General features: G+C 46.7%; 1 protein-coding gene across 2 annotated transcripts; it reads left to right on the forward strand.

Annotated features, from left to right (window-relative positions):
* The first annotated feature begins 8765 nt into the window (after positions 1–8765).
* Positions 8766–17687, forward strand: LOC141154864 (DNA-directed RNA polymerases I and III subunit RPAC2-like). Of its 2 annotated transcripts, none has more exons than XM_073641383.1 (5): positions 8766–8887; positions 9375–9472; positions 12713–12789; positions 14835–14917; positions 15609–17687. In XM_073641383.1, exons 1-5 carry the CDS (start codon positions 8849–8851, stop codon positions 15654–15656), a joined length of 345 nt encoding a protein of 114 aa, XP_073497484.1. In that variant the 5' UTR covers positions 8766–8848; the 3' UTR covers positions 15657–17687. The 2 variants fall into 2 exon arrangements, with proteins under 2 accessions (XP_073497484.1, XP_073497485.1); XM_073641384.1 differs by lacking the exon at positions 15609–17687 and adding an exon at positions 10301–10340 and having other exon boundaries at positions 14835–14879.
* The last annotated feature ends 510 nt before the right edge of the window (positions 17688–18197 follow it).

The raw sequence follows: 18197 nt of genomic DNA on the forward strand, positions 1-18197 counted from the left end.
TCCTGCTGCGGGGTTGCTTTGTCCTTTGGAGGTTCCCAGTGCTCCTTGGACACATTTGGCTATGGACTTTATAACTGACCTTCCCCCCTCTGAGGGTTTTACTGTTATCTGGGTGGTCGTGGACCGTTTTAGCAAGATGTGTCACTTGGTTCCCTTTGTCAAACTGCCCTGCGCTAAAACTCTCGCTAAGGCCTTTGTCAAGGAAATTGTCAGACTTCATGGCGTTCCTACTGACATTGTTTCTGATAGGGGTCCTCAGTTCGTGGCTCGTTTTTGGCGTGCCTTTTGTGACAGGTTGGGAGTTCATTTGTCGTTCTCGTCCGGATATCATCCTGAATCTAATGGCCAGACAGAAAGGAAAAACCAGGATGTTGAGCAGTTCTTGCGTTGTTTTATGGCAGACAATCAAGAGGGGTGGTCTGAGTTTCTGCCACTTGCTGAATTTGCTCTGAACAATCATACATCTTCTTCTGCTGGTTGTTCGTCTTTTTTTTGTTGTTCTGGGAGACATCCGTCGTTTGGGTCGTTCTCCAAGTTGGGATCTGCCGTGCCTGAGGAGGAGAATTTTTCCGGTGATTTGGAGAGAGTTTGGACGGATGTGCGTGGTAATCTTCAGGAGGCCAACAGAAAATCTAAAGACTACTTTGATAGGAAACGACAGGAGGTTTTGTTCGCTGTTGGTGACATGGTTTGGTTGTCCTCTAGGAATCTGCGGTTGAGGATTCCTTCTAAGAAATTGGGTCCCAAGTTTGTAGGGCCCTTTAAGGTGCTTCAGGTTGTCAACCAATCTGCTGTTAGGTTGGAGGTTCCTACCTCCTGGAGAATTAATCCGGTATTTCATGTCTCTCTGTTAAAAAAAGCTGTTGTGTCAGATGGTGACGCCTCTGCCTCTGTTCCTCCGGTGGTGGAGGACGGGGAATATGAAATTTCTCGCATCCTTAACTCTAGACGGTATAGAGGTAGTTTGCAGTATCTTGTGGCCTGGAAAGGTTTCGGACCCGAGGATAACTCTTGGGTGAGGTCAGATGATGTTTCCGCGTCCAGACTTATCAGAGCGTTTCACAGGAGATTTCCTGATAAGCCTGGTCCTAGGGGATCCGGAGGATCCTCTTAGAAGGGGGGCTACTGTTAGAACCTTGCTCTTAGGTTTTTTCCTTTGCTGGTCACATGACCTTGTTGGCCTATTTAATCCTGCTCCGCCCTTCTGGCTTTGCTGGACTTCATTGTATAACTACTTTCTAGCTAGCCTGTGCTCTGTATCTAACTCTGTTAGTTTGCTTGGTCTACGGACCTCTATGTTCTATATATTTTGTTTGTTTGTCTGTCTGCTACTATTTCTGTTAGGAGGTGTCCCATTTTCCTCCCAGTCCTTAGTACTTGTAGGGATTCCTTCCCCACATCTATAGGTCTCCGTACAGACTAGCTTAGGACTTTAGCAGGTCTGATCGCAGGATCAGGTTCCCTGTTACATCGTAGGGATTCAGCTGAGTTCTATCGTAGGGACAGATCTCCTCTCTTTCCTTAGCTCTGGTAGCAGAACATAACACTATCTATATATTTGTATTACGCCTCTACTGTTACCCTGTTCCTCTCCATCCTCCCCTATTCCCCTACCATGTTTCCCACCCACCCCCACTTTTCCTCCCCATCGTCACCTCCCTCCGTCTCCCACCTTTTGGGTATTGTTTGTACCTACTGTTTTTAATGCTTCATTGTTTATGCTCTTATTCTGATGTTAGGTATCTCTTATCCAGTAGCGACGTAATGAATAAGGCCTTACTGTGGCTGAAACGTCTACTGTCGCCTCCACCACTGTTTTGACCTTTTGATTTTTTGCCTGTAAATAAACTTGCACAATTATAGCAGTTTACGAGTGTGCGATGAATTAATCCTGTATGCAATTACCGGGCATTTATTGTCCGTTTCATCAGCACCTCCTTCATACAGACTGATTGCACCCTAATTATCTACCTTTCGGTCTATAGTGATGGGCGGGACGTCATCCCCCCATACCTCCACCTCCGGGTGTGGCTGAGCAACGTTTAAATGTTCAGTCCGTTTATTTTTTCTCTGTGTTGTGTTTGTAGAGGCGAGGTCTCCAGACTGGACAGCCATAGCTCAGGAGGGAGCTGAAGGCTGGACATAACCTGTGTGGGTGAACCGCACACACATATATGGACTCTGCTACAGTTTATCTTTTGTTTTGTTGTTTTGCCAAGTAAGGCTGTGTTTATTTTGCTGGAGTGCTGAGCTTTATGCTGTCAATAAAGCCTGCAAAGAAAAACCCAGGTTCCTGAGTCTACTTTCGGAAGTGGCCGAGCGAGTTGTCCTACCACAGTTGGTGTGAGAGTGCTGGCAAGATTCCAGGAACACGTGTACCTGCCACAGAGACCTGTGGATGTCCTGGGTGAAGGCCACCAGCCAGCCAGAGATGTCCGGCAGCATGGAGGAGCTCATTAATCACCTGGTGCAGAGTCAACAACAAATGCACCAGCAGCACTTGCAGAGCATGCAGCTGCATCAGGAGACAACCAAACTGTTGCTGCAACAGATCCAGTTGCAGCAAAAGTCGCAGCAGCAGTACCAGCTGGAGCAACAAAAGCACCAGTCCACCACTGGGCGTATGCCAGCGACAAACCCTCTCGCTCGCAGATGTTTGACCTACTGCATCTCATTCAGAAGTGGTTGCAGCCAGAGTCCTCCACTCCGGCCCAGATGGTTGAGCAGGTGGTGTTTGATAGATTTGTGCACTCCCTTTCCAAGTCGGTACAGACTTGGGTTGCCCAGGGTGATCCCCAGAATGCAGGTGACTTCATTGGCCTGGTAGAGAGGTATCAGGTGGTTGAGAAATCCCTCGGGAAACCGGATATAGTCACTTCTCTGTACTGGGATACCCAAAAGGGGACGGGTTCACCACAGAAGGGGTCTAGAGCCACCACCGGGGGGCGTCCCACTCCCACTGAAGGTGCCACAAGGACTGTTGTTCAAGATATAGTCTGTTTGTGGTGTCACAACCCTGGACACGTAGCCGCCCGGTGTCATATGTCCCCTGAGCCCATGGACTGCAGCCTAGGAAGACGGGGTTCCTATTATGCTTATCCAGCTTGCAGTGCGGACTGTCAACCCGGTGAGGGGCAGCAGGCATGTGCCGTATCCATTAATGGAGTAAAGGTGCTTGGACTGTTGGACTCTAGGATTCTGGTGACCTTAATCAGAGCTACCTTCCACACCAGTTGATCTTTTCCAAAACTGTGGGCGTTCGGTGCATCCATGGCGATGCCAAGTACTGTCCCGTGCCCACAGTAACAGTGGGAACAGACTGTGGCGCCCAGTCCCACGAGGTTGGGGTGATTAAGGACCTGACACATCCCGTCATACTGGGCCGTGATTTTTCTTTATTTTGGGACTTGTGGGAGAAGGGAACCTGACTAAGTAGCATGGGGAAAAGCCAGGTCCCTGGAGAAGAACCCACGACGAAGTCTCAAGTGGATGAGTTCCCACTGTGCGTCCTTGCCGGTGATGAGGACGAGACGGTGACCAATGAGGCCGACCTCCCTGAGTTAGATGTGTCTGGAGAAAACTTTGGGACTGCGCAAGTTCGGGACCTGACCTTAAAGGGGACGTTTGACCAAGTTACTGTATGTAATGGGGTTGCCCAAGAGCTGGGGGCCGATACCAGGTTCCCTCACTTTGCAGTTCAGGGGGAGTTGCTATATCGGGTGGCCAAACTAAGGGGCGGTGAGATAGTGGAAAAGTTAGTGCCGGGACCATACCGACGGAGGGTACTGGATATGGCACACTCACATGTTCTGGGGGGATACTAGGGGGTGGAAAAAACTCAGGAGAGAATAGTGAGGAGGTTTTATTGGCCAGGATGTTACCGGGAGATCTTAAACTATTGTAGGTCCTGCCCCACCTGCCAGATAACCGTGCCCACCTCCCACTTCCGTAGCCCCTTAGTTCCCCTACCTGTGATAGAAGTTCACTTTGAGAGGATTGCCATGGACCTCGTGGGCCCCTTAGTTAAATCGGCCTGGGGCCACCAATATATCTTGGTCATCATGGACTATGCGACCCGGTACCCCGAAGCAGTACCCTTAAGGAACTCGTCCAGTAGGAGCATAGCTCAGGAAATTGTCCACATCTTTGCCAGGACCGGCCTGCCAAAGGAAATCCTGACGGACCAAGGAACCTCATTCATGAGCAAAGTGATGGAGGAGCTGTGTAAAGTGCGTCGAGTTACCCAGCTGTGAACTTCCGTTTACCATCCGCAGAATGATGGCCTGGTGGAGCGCTTTAATAAGACTCTGAAAGCAATGCTCAAAAAGGTCGTCGAGAAGGATGGTCGAGACTGGGACTACTTGCTTCCGTTTCTACTGTTTTCCATCAGGGAAGTTCCCCAAGCCTCCATTCGCTTCTCTCCGTTTGAGTTTTTGTATGGCCAGCATCCAAGGGGTCTCCTAGATATCGCCAAGGAAACCTGGGAGGCCGAGGTCACCCCCCACCGGAGCATCATCAAACATGGCACCCAGTTACAGGAGAGAATGGCGAAAGTGATGCCCATGGTGAAGGAACATCTCCTCCGGGCGCAGGAAGCCCAGGTGAGGGTGTATAACCGGTCGGCAAGGCTGAGACAGTTCCAGCCTGGGGATCGCGTTCTGGTTCTCATTCCCACTGTCGAAAGTAAGTTCTTGGCCAAGTGGCAAGGCCCATATGAGGTGGTGGAGAAACTCAGTGAAGTGAACTACCAAGTCCACCAGCCTGGCCGAAGAAAGCCGCACCAAGTATACGATGTGAACTTGCTCAAGCCGTGGCGGGACCGGTAACCGGTGGAAACTCCTTGCCTGGGAGCCGCTCCAGAAGGCAAAGTGGAAGACGTCACTATAGCAGAGACTCTATCGCCGGCCCAGAAGCAACAATGTTGAGAACTACTACAGCGAAATCGGGAGTTGTTCTTAGAGTTGCCGGGGCATACTCAGGTAGTAGAGCATGACGTACTTACAGAGCCTCATGAAAGAGTGAATCTGAAGCCGTACGGGATTCCAGAGGCACGCTGGAAGGTGATCTCCGACGAGGTAAAGAGGATGCTAGACCTCAGGGTAATAGAGGAGTCAATGAGTGGGTGGTCGAGCCCAATCGTCCTCGTGCCAAAACCCAATGGAGAATGGAGGTTTTGTAATGACTACCGCCGGCTGAATGAGGTATCCAAGTGTGACGCGTACCCAATGCCCCGCATCGACGAACTCATCGAGAGGCTTGGACCGGCGAGGTACATCACCACTCTTAACCTGATGAAGGGCTACTGGCAGATCCCCATGTCCCAGACAGCCAAGGAGAAGACGGCACCTGATAGGTGCTTTCAATATACTCGGATGCCGTTCGGACTACAGGGGGCCCCAGCCACCTTCCAGAGGATTATGGATCGGATCCTAGCCCCACGTAAGAAGTGTGCAGCAGCCTATCTTGACGACATTGTAGTCTTTAGACCAGACTGGGGTAGTCATCTACCTAAGCTACAGGCTATTCTGGATGCTCTAAGGAAGGCAGAATTTACTATAAATACGAAAAAATGTGCCATTGGAAAAGAGGAGGCCAAGTACTTGGGCTATGTCATCGGGAGAGGCGAAATAAAGCCGCAAGTTAATAAAATGAAGGCAATCCAGACCTGGCTGAAACTGCTCTCCAAGGAGCAAGTGAGAGCGCTCCTGGGAATGGTGGGATATTACCGGCGGTTTATCCCAAATTTTGCCATGATGGCCGTGCTACTGACGGATCTCCTAAAAGGCACCAGATCAACCATGGTAAAGTGGATGGAGGAAACAGAGACCGCGTTTCAACTGTTGATGTCAGCACTGTGTAAACAGCCGGTCCTGGTCGCACCAGACTTCAAGAAAGAGTTTGTGATCCAGACGGATGCTTCAGAGGTTGGTCTAGGAGCCGTACTCTCTCAAGAGATAAATGGGGAAGAGCATCCCATTCTGTATCTGAGCCGGAACCTTTCATCCTGTGAGAAAAACTACGCAATAGTAGAATAGTAGAAAAAGAGTGTTTAGCCAAAAAGTGGGCTGTAGATACACTAAGATACTACCTACCAGGCCGGAAGTTTAAGTTGGTGTCAGACCATGCCCCGTTGAGATGGTTGAGGGAAAAGAGGGGTAAAAATGCCAGGGTAACTAGATGGTTCCTAGCTCTTCAGGACTTTAACTTTTACGTAGAGCATAGGCTTGGGAGGTTACACGGGAAAGCTGATGCCCTTTCTAGAATTCCCTGTCTGGTATCGGAAGGAGCCCAAACCCCCGGCTTTGGGCAGAGGGGGGGAATATGTGACAGAGTTACTGGTGTGATTTATGAGGGGAGGTATGTGTCGCACAGGTTGCTAGCCTGTGTGAACTGAAACCAATAGACTTTCTGCCAGCATGTTATATGCTGGGGGTTAACTCACTTAAAGGGCATGGTTTTAGGGGAATGACATAGTGATGGGAGGGACGTCATTCCCCATAGCTCCACCTCAGGGTGTGGCTGAGCAACGTTTAAATATTCAGTCCGTTTTTTTTTCTCTCTGTGTTGTGTCTGGAGAGGCAAGGTCTCCAGACTGGACCGCCATAGCTCAGGAGGGAGCTGAAGGCTGTTGTATTTGTTGTTGTTTTGCCAAGTAAGGCTGTGTTGTTGTTTTTTTTGCTGGAGTGCAGAACTTTATGCTGTTAATAAAGCCTGCAAAGAAAATCTGGGTTCCTGAGTCTACTTCCGGAAGTGGCCGAGCGAGTCGTCCTACCACAGCAGTATAGCACATTTAGTATTGACCATAGACTGCTTAGGTTTGTATTGCTCTTATCTTGTTTCATTCACATTGTGCTGTATCTTCTATTAGCTTTTCTGTATATTGTGTCACAGACAGCTGCTTTACACTCCAATACTATAGTGTTGTGGTCTGTTATATTGTCATGGACTTTTTTGTGTCTTTTAGTGTTTTTAATGTTTTTGTTTTCGTCTGTTATCAATAAATTTGCATATTTTATATATTTATGGTGATCCTTGTGTTTGCATGTACATTCTTTCACTCTTTTTTGGTATGTGACAGGTTGATCCCAAACATATTATTGATCATGCCCTCTATTTTTTTCCTATTAAAATGTATACAGTGTAGTGATGGCAATATTGTGGTTTCCAGGGCATTTCCCATAGCCATGGCCTACCCTTAGGGTTTGTTCACAGAGTTTTTCAACATAATCTGCACCTAAATCCACATCAAAAATCGCTTTAACCCCTTCACCCCCTTGGCCATTTTCCATTTTTGCGCTTTCGTTTTTTGCTCCCCTTCTTCCCAGAACCATAACTTTTTTTATTTTTCCGTCAATATGGCCGTGTGAGGGTTTATTTTTTGCGGACAAGTTGTAATTTTGAATGACAATCACTGATTTTACCATATTGCGAACTGGAAAACGGGCAAAAAAACTCAAGTGCGGTGAAATGGCAAAAAATGCAATTTCACAGTTGTTGTTTTTTTTTTTTACCATGTTCACCATGTTTACTAAATGCTAAAACTGACCTGCCATTATGATTCCCCGGGTTATTACGAGTTTGTAGACACGATATATGTATAGGTTCTTTATTATTTCAGTAGTGAAAAAAAATCTAAAATTTGTTGAAAAAAAAAAAAAGGCTCCATTGTCCGAGATCCATTTTTCGGGATCTGGGGCTGGGTGAGGGCTTATTTTTTGCGCGCTGAGCTGACATTTTTATTGATACCATTTTGGAGTAGATCCGATGTTTTGGTCGCCCGTTATTGCATTTTATTGCAGTGTTGCGGCGACCAACAAAACGTAATTCTAGTGGTTTGAATTTTTTTTTCTCGTTACGCCGTTTACCGATCGGATTAATTCTTTTTCAATATTGATAGATCGACGATACCAAATATGTGTGTATTTGATTTTTTTTTTTATTGTTTTATTTTGAATGGGGCGAAGGGGGGTGATTTGAACTTTTTTATTTTTTTTATATTTTTAAAACTTTTTTTCACTTGCTTCAGTAGTCTCCATAGGAGACTAGAAGCTGCGATCATCCGCCCTGCTGTGTGTGGCAGAAATTCTCATCTGCTATGAACGCCTACCACTGGACGGCACTCATAGCAGACCAGTTATGACAATCACAGGGGTCTCCTACAGATCCCGGGTTGTCATGCCAACCTATCAGCGACCCGTGGACACGGGCACCGATGGACAGGACTAGTGACGTTCTACCGCTGCGGCCATGTTAAATGCCGCTGACGAAGATTAACAGCGGCATTTAACATGTTAAAAACCGCGGGTGGATCGCGGCTGTTAGGGGCACATGGCAGCAGATCAGATCAACTGTCATGTCCCCGGAAAGGTGTGGGCTCATCGCCGGAGCCCGCGCCAAAGGGAGAGACCCGACATTTGTCGTCCATGTACGGTACATGCTGTGAAGGGGCTAAAGGGAACCTGTCACGTGAAAAAAAAAACCCACTATTAACCTGCAGAGATGGGGTTAATCTGCAGGCTGTAAAGGCGCCCAGCACTTGACCAACAAAGAAAAAAAAAAGAAATAAAAAGCTATGACTCTTGGAAAAGGGGAAGGAAAGAGAATAGAATGAAAACTGGTTGCGTCTTTAAGGGGTTAATAAATTCCCCATAATGTTTCTATTCACTGACTGCAAAAAGAGATATTGAAATTGAAGAAGCCATTTTAGGGAAGGTCAGGTGACAGAACTTTTTGGAAGAAAGCGGGCACCTCGTTAAACTACAACTCCCGTCACCCCCTGCGTCCAGCTGACGTCACCACAGCGCGACACAGTGCTGACGCATACACGAGGCGCCGCAGTTTGGACGGCATGGCTGCGGGTGAGGAGAAGAAGCCGGTGCTGGAGATGGTAATGATGTCCGATCACTGCTGTGTCAGCACCGGACATATGATAACTGCTGTGCGCGCTTACATGGAGTGAACTGTGAGACCAGGAGCAGAACACGTGATCTGCCTACATGGCCAGAAAGAGGGGGGGAGGGGGTACTCCTGTTTCGTGCATGCGCAGCTTCTTTCTAGCGCATTGTATGGTCTCACAGGTCTAATTAGCTTATTTTTGATCTCAACCATAGAGATCCCATCATGTCTCTGATATATGGAGACTTCATTGATATCTATGGGGCTGATGTGTAAGAACAGCTATGGGGTATGGTGGCCTCACATGCATATGGTGCATGTTAACCGGTAAATGATCATCCTATAGATGCACTTATCAATGCTTAGAGTAGCACTGTGCAATTGCATAAAACAGGCACCAGGTGGCACCAAACAGCAGAAAATCTGACGTCTGACTGAGAATCCCATATATGTGTTTTTATCTTGTCCTTTTTTTTTAGGTCCAGGGTAACGGGACGGACGAGTCCTGCGTGACCTTTGTGCTACATGAAGAAGATCACACGCTGGGAAATGCTTTACGCTACATGATCATGAAGAAGTAGGTGAACAAGTACAAGTGGTAGAGGATTATTTTTTTAATGTTAGGATTTTAAGGAGGATTTGTTACTCGACTGCACAATGCAGACGTTACTAATAATGAGGCTGGTGCACTTAAAAATCCAGGTCAGAATGGCCGTATAACCCGATATGAAAGTTTAACCTCGTTCTCCTCCTTCCTAGCCTGAGTGACAGCTCCTCAGTGTCACTCTTCCCTGCTGTTGTTGAATCATCACCTACTTAGCCTGATTGACAGCCCCTCACCACCCCCTGTGTCTGCTGACTCCCCTTCCACCTAGCCTGATAGACAGCTCTCCACTGTTTCCCCTCCTTGCTGCTGTTGAATCTCCGCCCACTTTGATTGACAGCTCTTCACTGTTTCCCCTCCCTGCTGTGGAATCTCTGCCCACTTTGACAGCGCTTCACTATTCCTCTCCCTGCTGAGGCTGAATCTCCGCCTACTTTGTCTGGTTGACAGCTCCTCACTGTTTCCCTCCCTGCTGCTGAATCTCCACCCACTTTATCTGATTGACAGCTCTTCACTGTTTCCCCTCCCTGTTGCATCTAAGTCCACTTAATCTGTTTGACTGCTCCTCACTATCCTCCTCCCTGCTGCCGAATCTCACCCAACTAGCCTAATTTATAGCTCATCAATTTCTCCTTTCATGCTGCTGAATCGCCACCCACCAAGCCTGATTGTTCCTCATTGTCCCTCCTCTCTGCAACTGCTGCTGAGATCTTGCACTGCTCATTACAAGCTGCATCTGTCAGTCAGCCAGCTGGTGAGAGATTGAATAGACTTATCAGGGTTTTTTTTTTCACTTTATAGTATGCTCATTTTAATCAGAATTATACACCCATTTCCAAAAGTAAGTACTCCAGCTTCCTCAGGTCTGCGATCTATTTTATGATGTATACAGTCTATATTGTGAAATGGCGATCCTTAATGAGCTGTTATATAGGCAAACGCTACAGGGAAGAAATATGCACATCTCTAATTGTCACGACCATAACAGTAAGTGCAATTCATGTAAACCATCTCTTATAATTTGTATATACTCTAAGGTAAAAAGTGAAGAATTGCCTTTTTGCAAACATAATTCATATGAATGAAATGCTAATGTACAGTGTGCGTCCCCACAGAAGCCCCTACATAAAGTCCAATTGTTTTTTTTTGTTTTTTTATTATTAAGTCCCTTTATTTTATTTTTTTTCTTGTGGATTTATTTTGCACCAAATTCTTCACTGGTAGCCTTGTCTTATGAGTTTTGCTCAAAATCAAAAATGCTCTTTATTGTTGTCTATAACCTTCTTTTTTTTGCTCTTTTTTAGCGCAGAAAGTTTTAAGTCCTGCTAAAATGACACAACATTTGCTGAAATAATCCGAATAAAATGAGTCCCCAGTGGGGACCGGAGAACATTTGAGTTAAAAAAAAAAAAAAAAAAAAGAGACTTTTTAAAAAGTTACAGTTGGCTGAAAACACGATGACGAGCATAAGAAAACAAAAAAAAAACCCCAGGTGAACACAAATAAAATAGACTTAAAAAACAAAAGTAAAAAATTGAAAGAATTGGGCTCAAATTAAAAACAGGCAAAAAACACCATAAACTAAACAAATAGTGCAGATACAATAATGAATCGGGCCCAAACAGTGCTGTCCAGTGGAAAGGACGTCATGTAGAAGTAAAGTGTGGGTGGGCTTCTCGAGGACCCCCTGAATGCATCAATGTCTGTGCCAGCTGTTATGGGGTTAGTATATATGTGTATATACACTGCTCAAAAAAATAAAAGGAACACTTAAACAACACAATATAACTCCAAGTAAATCAAACTTCTGTGAAATCAAACTGTCCACTTAGGAAGCAACACTGATTGACAATCAATTTCACATGATGTTGTGCAAATGGAATAGACAATAGATGGAAATTATTGGCAATTATCAAGACGCACTCAATAAAGGAGTGGTTCTGCAGGTGGGGACCACCAACCACATCTCAGTACCAATGCTTTCTGGCTGATGTTTTGGTCACTTTTGAATGTTGGTTGTGCTTTCACACTCGTGGTAGCATGAGACGGACTCTACAACCCACAGAAGTTGCTCGTAGGGGGCCGTAGGAGGGCAACAACCCAGCAGCAGGACCGCTACCTCTGCCTTTGTGCAAGGAAGAACAATAGGAGCACTGCCAGAGCCCTGAAAAATGACCTCCAGCAGGCCACAAATGTGCATGTGTCTGCACAAACGGTTAGAAACCGACTCCATGAGGGTGGTATGGGGGCCCGACGTCCACAGATGGGGGTTGTGCTCACAGCCCAACACCGTGCAGGACGCTTGGCATTTGCCACAGAACACCAGAATTGGCAAAGTCGCCACTGGCGCCCTGTGCTCTTCACAGATGAAAGCAGGTTCACACTGAGCACATGTGACAGAGTGTGGAGACGCCGTGGAGAGCGATCTGCTGCCTGCAACATCCTTCAGCATGACCGGTTTGGCAGTGGGTCAGTAATGTTGTGCGGTGGCATTTCTTTGGAGGGCCGCACAGCCCTCCATGTGCTCTCCAGAGGTAGCCTGACTGCCCTTAGGTACCGAGATGAGATCCTCAGACCCCTTGTGAGACCATATACTGGTGCGGTTGGCCCTGGGTTCCTCCTAATGCAGGACAATGCCAGACCTCATGTGACTGGAGTGTGTCAGCAGTTCCTGCAAGATGAAGGCATTGAAGTTATGGACTGGCCCGCCCGTTCCCCAGACCTGAATGCGATTGAGCACATCTGGGACATCATGTCTCGCTCCATCCACCAACGTCACGTTGCACCACAGACTGTCCAGGAGTTGGCAGATGCTTTAGTCCAGGTCTGGGAGGAGATCCCACAGGAGACCATCCGCAACCTCATCAGGAGCATGCCCAGGCGTTATAGGGAGGTCATACAGGCACGTGGAGGCCACACACAATACTCAGCCTCAATTTGACTTGATTTAAGGACATAACATCAAAGTTGGATCAGCCTGTAGTGTGTTTTTCCACTTTAATTTTGGGGGTGACTCTAAATCCAGGCCTCCATTTGTTAATAAATTTGATTTCCATTGATGATTTTTGTGTGATTTTGTTGTCAGCACATTCAACTTTGTACAGAACAAAGTATTCAATGAGAATATTTCATTCATTCAGATCTAGGATGTGTTATTTGAGTGCTCCCTTTATTTTTTTGAGCAGTGTATAATATATCTATTCTTTTCTACAGCCCAGAAGTCGATTTTTGTGGATACAGCATCACACATCCGTCAGAAACCAAAATCAATTTTCGCATCCAGGCACGAAGTATGTATGTGAGGGTCCTGTATTGGGCTCGTCTCTCACTAGGGTTGGGGGAGATTTGGGGAGCATTCATGTCCTGGAGACTGAAAACCTGCACAGAGCCTAAAAAAGGAGGTGTGGAAACTATTTCGCCAACACTTATTCCTTCCTCTGGGGTCCATTTATTTGATACGTGATCAAGAGAAATATTTTGTAGAGCTTGTATGTTGAAGGGAGTTACCGTGATAAATGTGTGATGGGGGATCCTTCCGATAAGACCCCCACCAATCACAAGAACAAGGGTCCTAGAAATGAGAACCAGGGTGCAGCAGACAAGTAATGTGAGATCTTCAGCTGTTATGTAAGTTGCATTTAAAGGGCTTGTTCTATGTTTTATCCTCCAGTCCCCCGCCTCCCGGCTTCTTGCTTACCGGGGGAAGGGGTCTGTGAATTTTTGATAATTGACGGTATGGACCAGTTTCTTGCTGGCACCACTGTTTCGAACTTACATAGTTTATAAGGCCGAAAAAAGACAAGCGTCCATCCAGTTCAGCCTATTTCTTGTGCACTGCAGCTATTCCGCAGCGTTGATCCAGGGGAAGGCAAAAAAAAACCCATGCGGTATAGGCCAATTTACATCATTGAGGAAAAATTCACTTCCCGACTCCAATCTGGCAGTCAGATTAAATACCTGGATTAATTAACTATCACTAAGCATAAGATGTAATTTTATTGTTCTCAAGAAAGGCGTCCAGGCCTCTCTTGAACTCATTAAGTGAGTTGGACATCACCACTTCCTCTCCCAGAGAGTTCCAGAGTCTCACGGCTCTGACAGTAAAGAATCCCCTTCTATGCTGGTGCAGGAACCTCCTTTCCTCCAGACGCATAGTGTGCCCCCTCGTCTTTGTCACCATCCTTGGTATAAACAGGTCATGGGAGAGATCTCTGTACTGCCCCCTGATGTATTTATACATGTTTATGAGGTCTCCCCTAAGCCTTTTCTTTTCCAGCGTAAATAGGCCTAATTTTGACAACCTCTCTGGGTATTCTAGTCCCTCCATTCCCTATATTACCTTAGTCGCCCTCCTTTCTACCCTCTCTAGCTCCAATATGTCTTTCCTGAGCACCGGAGCCCAGAACTGTGCACAATATTCTAAGTGCGGCCTTACCAGCGCTTTATACAGAGGAAGAACAATGTTCTCATCATATGCCCCTATTCCTCTTCTGATGCATGCCATGACTCTATTTGCCTTCGCAGCTGCTGCCTGACACTGGGCACTCCAATTTAATTTGCTATTAACCAAGACGCCCAGGTCCTTCTCCATGTCAGATTTCCACAACGGTTTTCCATTTAATATGTATGGGTGACTGCTGTTTTTCTTTCCCATGTGCATGACCTTACATTTATCGGCATTGAACCTCATTTGCCATTTTTTGGCCCAACTCCCCAATTTATCTAAATCCTCCTGTAGCTGTGCCCTATCCTCATCTGTATTAACTACTTTACAAAGTTTAGTATCATCTGCAAATTTTGCTATTTTACTATGCTACCCTTCCACTAGATCATTAATAAATATATTAAATAATATAGGGCCCAAGACAGACCCTTGAGGCACCTTACATAGGAGCTCTTTAGCTGGCCAGATCCAGCAGCAATCAGCTTACTGTAACATGTGCTTGTTGCCTATTACACCGGCCACCTCTGATTAAGCTGCAGAGGTGGCTCTTAACCTGAGTAATAAGCAGTAAACAAATTAAAAGTCCTTTTGTTTTTGAGAACTTTTAATAAGTAAGTTGTAATCTTACCCTGTTAAGACAAGACATCCTCTCTATGTCTCGTATGGACATTGGACGTGTTATACGTTACTTTGGTTTCGCTGCTCTATGAGGATAGACTGTGATTATTCAGCCAGGGTCACCTCCTGTGGTATTAAATATGTCTGGCGTCTGCTGACTTTTGCAGGCAATCCCCCAACAGCCCCAAACTAATACACAATCCTGACTCCCTGACATTTTTTTACCATTTGCTTCTGCTGGGAACATGAGTGACCAAAATTCTCCCTTTGCAGATGGACTGCCAGCGGTGGAGCCGTTTAGGAAAGGACTTAATGACCTGATGGACGCCTGCCAGCACGTTCTCAACACATTCGAGGTACGGTGACCGAGTGCATGGGACTGATGGACATTACCGGGAAAAGATCCCCATACCTTCCTCATAGACAGACGTCTGTCTTGGGGACACACATTCAGTTGGGAAAGTGCTCGTCCTTGACCCTCATTTGCAAATTTTCCTGTTGAGCTCAATGTAATGAATTGAGGGGACGCTGTAGAGTAACTGTTCTGCAGCAGAAATTTCCCCATGTGTGAACACGGCTGAAGGAGCATTGTGATCTGGTGCATTTCTTCAGGGGTCTCTTATAAAGTACAAAGGGCAGTAATCTGGAAGGTTTGGCGGCCCGTTACTGGTCTTTGGCGTACCTGTTCTTTGGTTTTGCAGCTTTGTCACAACGATGCTAAATAAAGTTGCTGGACAGGAGTGACGGCGTTGCAGGAAGAAAAGCCATGCGTTTCCAGATCACATAGGGCACAATTAGGCTACGTTCCCACTTTGAATTTTTGGTGATTTTTTATTTATTTTTTTTACGCTGCGTATTTTTGAAAAGATGCAATAACTTGTTTTACTTAATAGTGCAGAAAATCTGCAACATCAAAAGCTCATGGTGGGAACGTTGGTGTCTACATCTGCAGATCAGATCCACAGATAATATACAGCAAAATTCCCAACGTTTGGCTTTGGTCGCAGTTTCCTAACATCATTTCCCATTTTTAATTTTTTTTCACAGAACAGCATGAAACGATACAATGACCAGAAGGAGAGTGGGATGGAGTGACCTCCCGGAGTCCTGTGTATAGTGTCCTGTAATATACTGTATTCTTTTTTTTTTCCATTCTTAAGTTTATTGTAAGTGTGAATATACCTGCACCATCCCCATCAGTGTGGTCTGTGTCCTGTCTATAAGGGGCTCTGCTTGTGCTCATGTGACTAAGCTGGAAGAAGGACAAAATCCGGAGCAGATCACGGTGTAGGATCTGGATCTCCCCCGTGCATGCTGCAGCTCAGCTCGCATGAGGAACCTTGGCTTTGCCCTGGATTTTTGGCAAAAATCTGAGAAGCATTTCTGAACCAGCCTGAGCCGCTGCCACATGTGTGATAGATATGATGTACTCAGTAGCGTCTGCTTGGCGTCCGCCGCCGTCATTGGCTTCCCCCTGTCCGCTGCCGTCATTGGCGTCCGCCTGTCTGCCGCCGTCATGCAGATGTGAACAGACCCTACGACGGCCTTAATGGGGTAACTCAGGCCTCTTCCTCTAAATGCCCCTTCACTACTGTACACTGTAAGCAGAAGACTTTCATGGTCCGGCATGTTAATAACTGCACTATGAGGACAGAAGTCCTGGGACCCCTCCATATTACACCTACAGGAGCTTAAATGACCTCCCATTCTACAGCCATAGACAATATGGAGTCAGTCCCCACTTTACAGCTATAACAGCTCCCTCTCTTCTAGGAAGACTTTCTACAAGATCATGGAGGTGTCTGTGGGGATTTTGTGCCCCTATATCCAGAAGAGCATTTGTGAGGTCAGACACTGATATCGGGGAGAGGCCGGGATCACAATCTCCATTGTAGTCCATCCAACAGATGTTAGGGGAGTCTGAGGTCCGGGCTCTGTGCGGCTCATGTTCTTCCACCAAACTGCCCCCTCCATGTCTGTATGGACCTTGTGCTCTAGGTACAGTCATGGGGGGCAGGTAAGGGCCTTCCCCAAACTGTTCTTACAAAGTTAGTGCATACAATTGTCCAAAATGTCTTGTGCTAAAGGATTAAGATTTCCCTTCACTAGAACTAAGAGGCCGAAGTCGATCGCCGAAAATAACCCATAGTATTGTCCTCCTCCACATCTGTACCGCAGGCACAATGCAGTCAGGGGGTAATGTTCTCCTGGAATCACCAAACCCAGATTTGTCCATCAGACGCAGATAGAGAAGTGAGATCCATCACTGCACAGAACTCCTTTCCTCCACAGTCCAGTGTTGGCGGCTTTACACTATTGCATCCGACGCTCAGCATTGTGCTTGGTGATGTAAGGCTGCATACAGCTGCTCAGCCATGAAGCTCCTGGTGTAGGTGCAGTGTTTATGCTGATATCAGAGGAGGTCTGGACTCGGCACTTATGGGGTCAGCAGAGTGGTGGTGACTTTCCTGCCCTCTGCTCCTCAGCTCTCGGCCCCCTGTTCTCTAACGTTACGGGGTTTCCACTTCGTGGCTGAGTTGCTGCGGTTGCTTCCACTTCTCAATAATATTACTCACAGGTGATGGAGGAAGAACTGTCATGAATGGACTTGTTACCCCGGTGGCTCCTATTACAGGACCGCGCTGGTATCAGTGAGCTCTGCACCACCAGCCGTTCTGTCACATGTTAGTAATGGCAGACGGCATGGCGGAAGGTATACACTGGGGAGGAATTAGGCTGTATGTTGTATACCCGGAGTCAATGGCGCAGAATGATAAACCTGATTCCAATGATTACAAGATGGGTCCTAATTAGTGTTGAGTGAGCACTAAAATGCTCGAAGCTCGGGCCGAGCTCGCCGTGATACTCGGGTGCTCGACCGGAGCAACGAGCCCAATGTTAGTCTATGGGAGACCCGAGCATTTTTGCGGCGGCACCCCCAGCAGTCTGTAGAAAGCCTAAAAAGTGCCCAAAACGATAGTGACAGTGCTCAAAAGACATGGGGACAGCATGGGGATCGCCCCAGGAAGGATTTCTGACCCCCAGGTCACTGCTGTCAACAACGTGGTCAGAGGTATTAAGCCACTTTTACGGGCTCACAATAAAACGTTCAAAAACGAAACTGAAAGAGCTTTCCTGTGAAATATGTTAAGGAACTTCCTTTCCAGGGTAAAGACTTGTGTATAAGGTAAAATAAATAACCAAAAACAAAAATACTCCTCCACACCTTGGGCTATGTTCACAAGTAGCATTTTTTATGCGTTTTTGCACTTTTGTATTGCTTTCAACCGTGACAAATGCATTCACTGGGAAATGTCATTTTAACATTTTACAACCTTATCTGGCGATGTGCTGTGTGACACATGCATACAGTGCTGAAAAGACATGGGAACAGCATGGGGAAGACCCCTGGAAGCATCTCTGACACCCAGGTCACTGCCTAAAAGTGTGCCCATCAGACGTGATCCTTGCCACATCAGAAGATGCAGACTTGCAACTATCCCCGTGCAAGTCCTTGTCCCCGGGCAGTGTTCAATTGTACCTCCCCCATTCCTTGCAATGCAAGCGCAAGTATGCAGCCTGCCACCCACCCCCAGGCTGCAATACCATACTGCTAGCTTGCTTGCACTTGAAATT

Source organism: Phyllobates terribilis, unplaced genomic scaffold (assembly GCF_046119375.1).
Source record: "Phyllobates terribilis strain yellow unplaced genomic scaffold, ASM4611937v1 Scaffold_7__3_contigs__length_470593459, whole genome shotgun sequence".
NCBI lineage: Eukaryota > Metazoa > Chordata > Amphibia > Anura > Dendrobatidae > Phyllobates > Phyllobates terribilis.

What these genes read in the sequence shown, in the direction of transcription:
- LOC141154864 (XM_073641383.1), top strand. Translation starts at nt 8,849, where the DNA reads ATGGCTGCGGGTGAGGAGAAGAAGCCGGTGCTGGAGATG. An exon ending in AGAAGCCGGTGCTGGAGATG is followed by an intron (nt 8,888 to 9,374) that starts GTAATGATGTCC and finishes CTTTTTTTTTAG; the next exon opens with GTCCAGGGTAACGGGACGGA. An exon ending in TTTTCGCATCCAGGCACGAA is followed by an intron (nt 12,790 to 14,834) that starts GTATGTATGTGA and finishes CTCCCTTTGCAG; the next exon opens with ATGGACTGCCAGCGGTGGAG.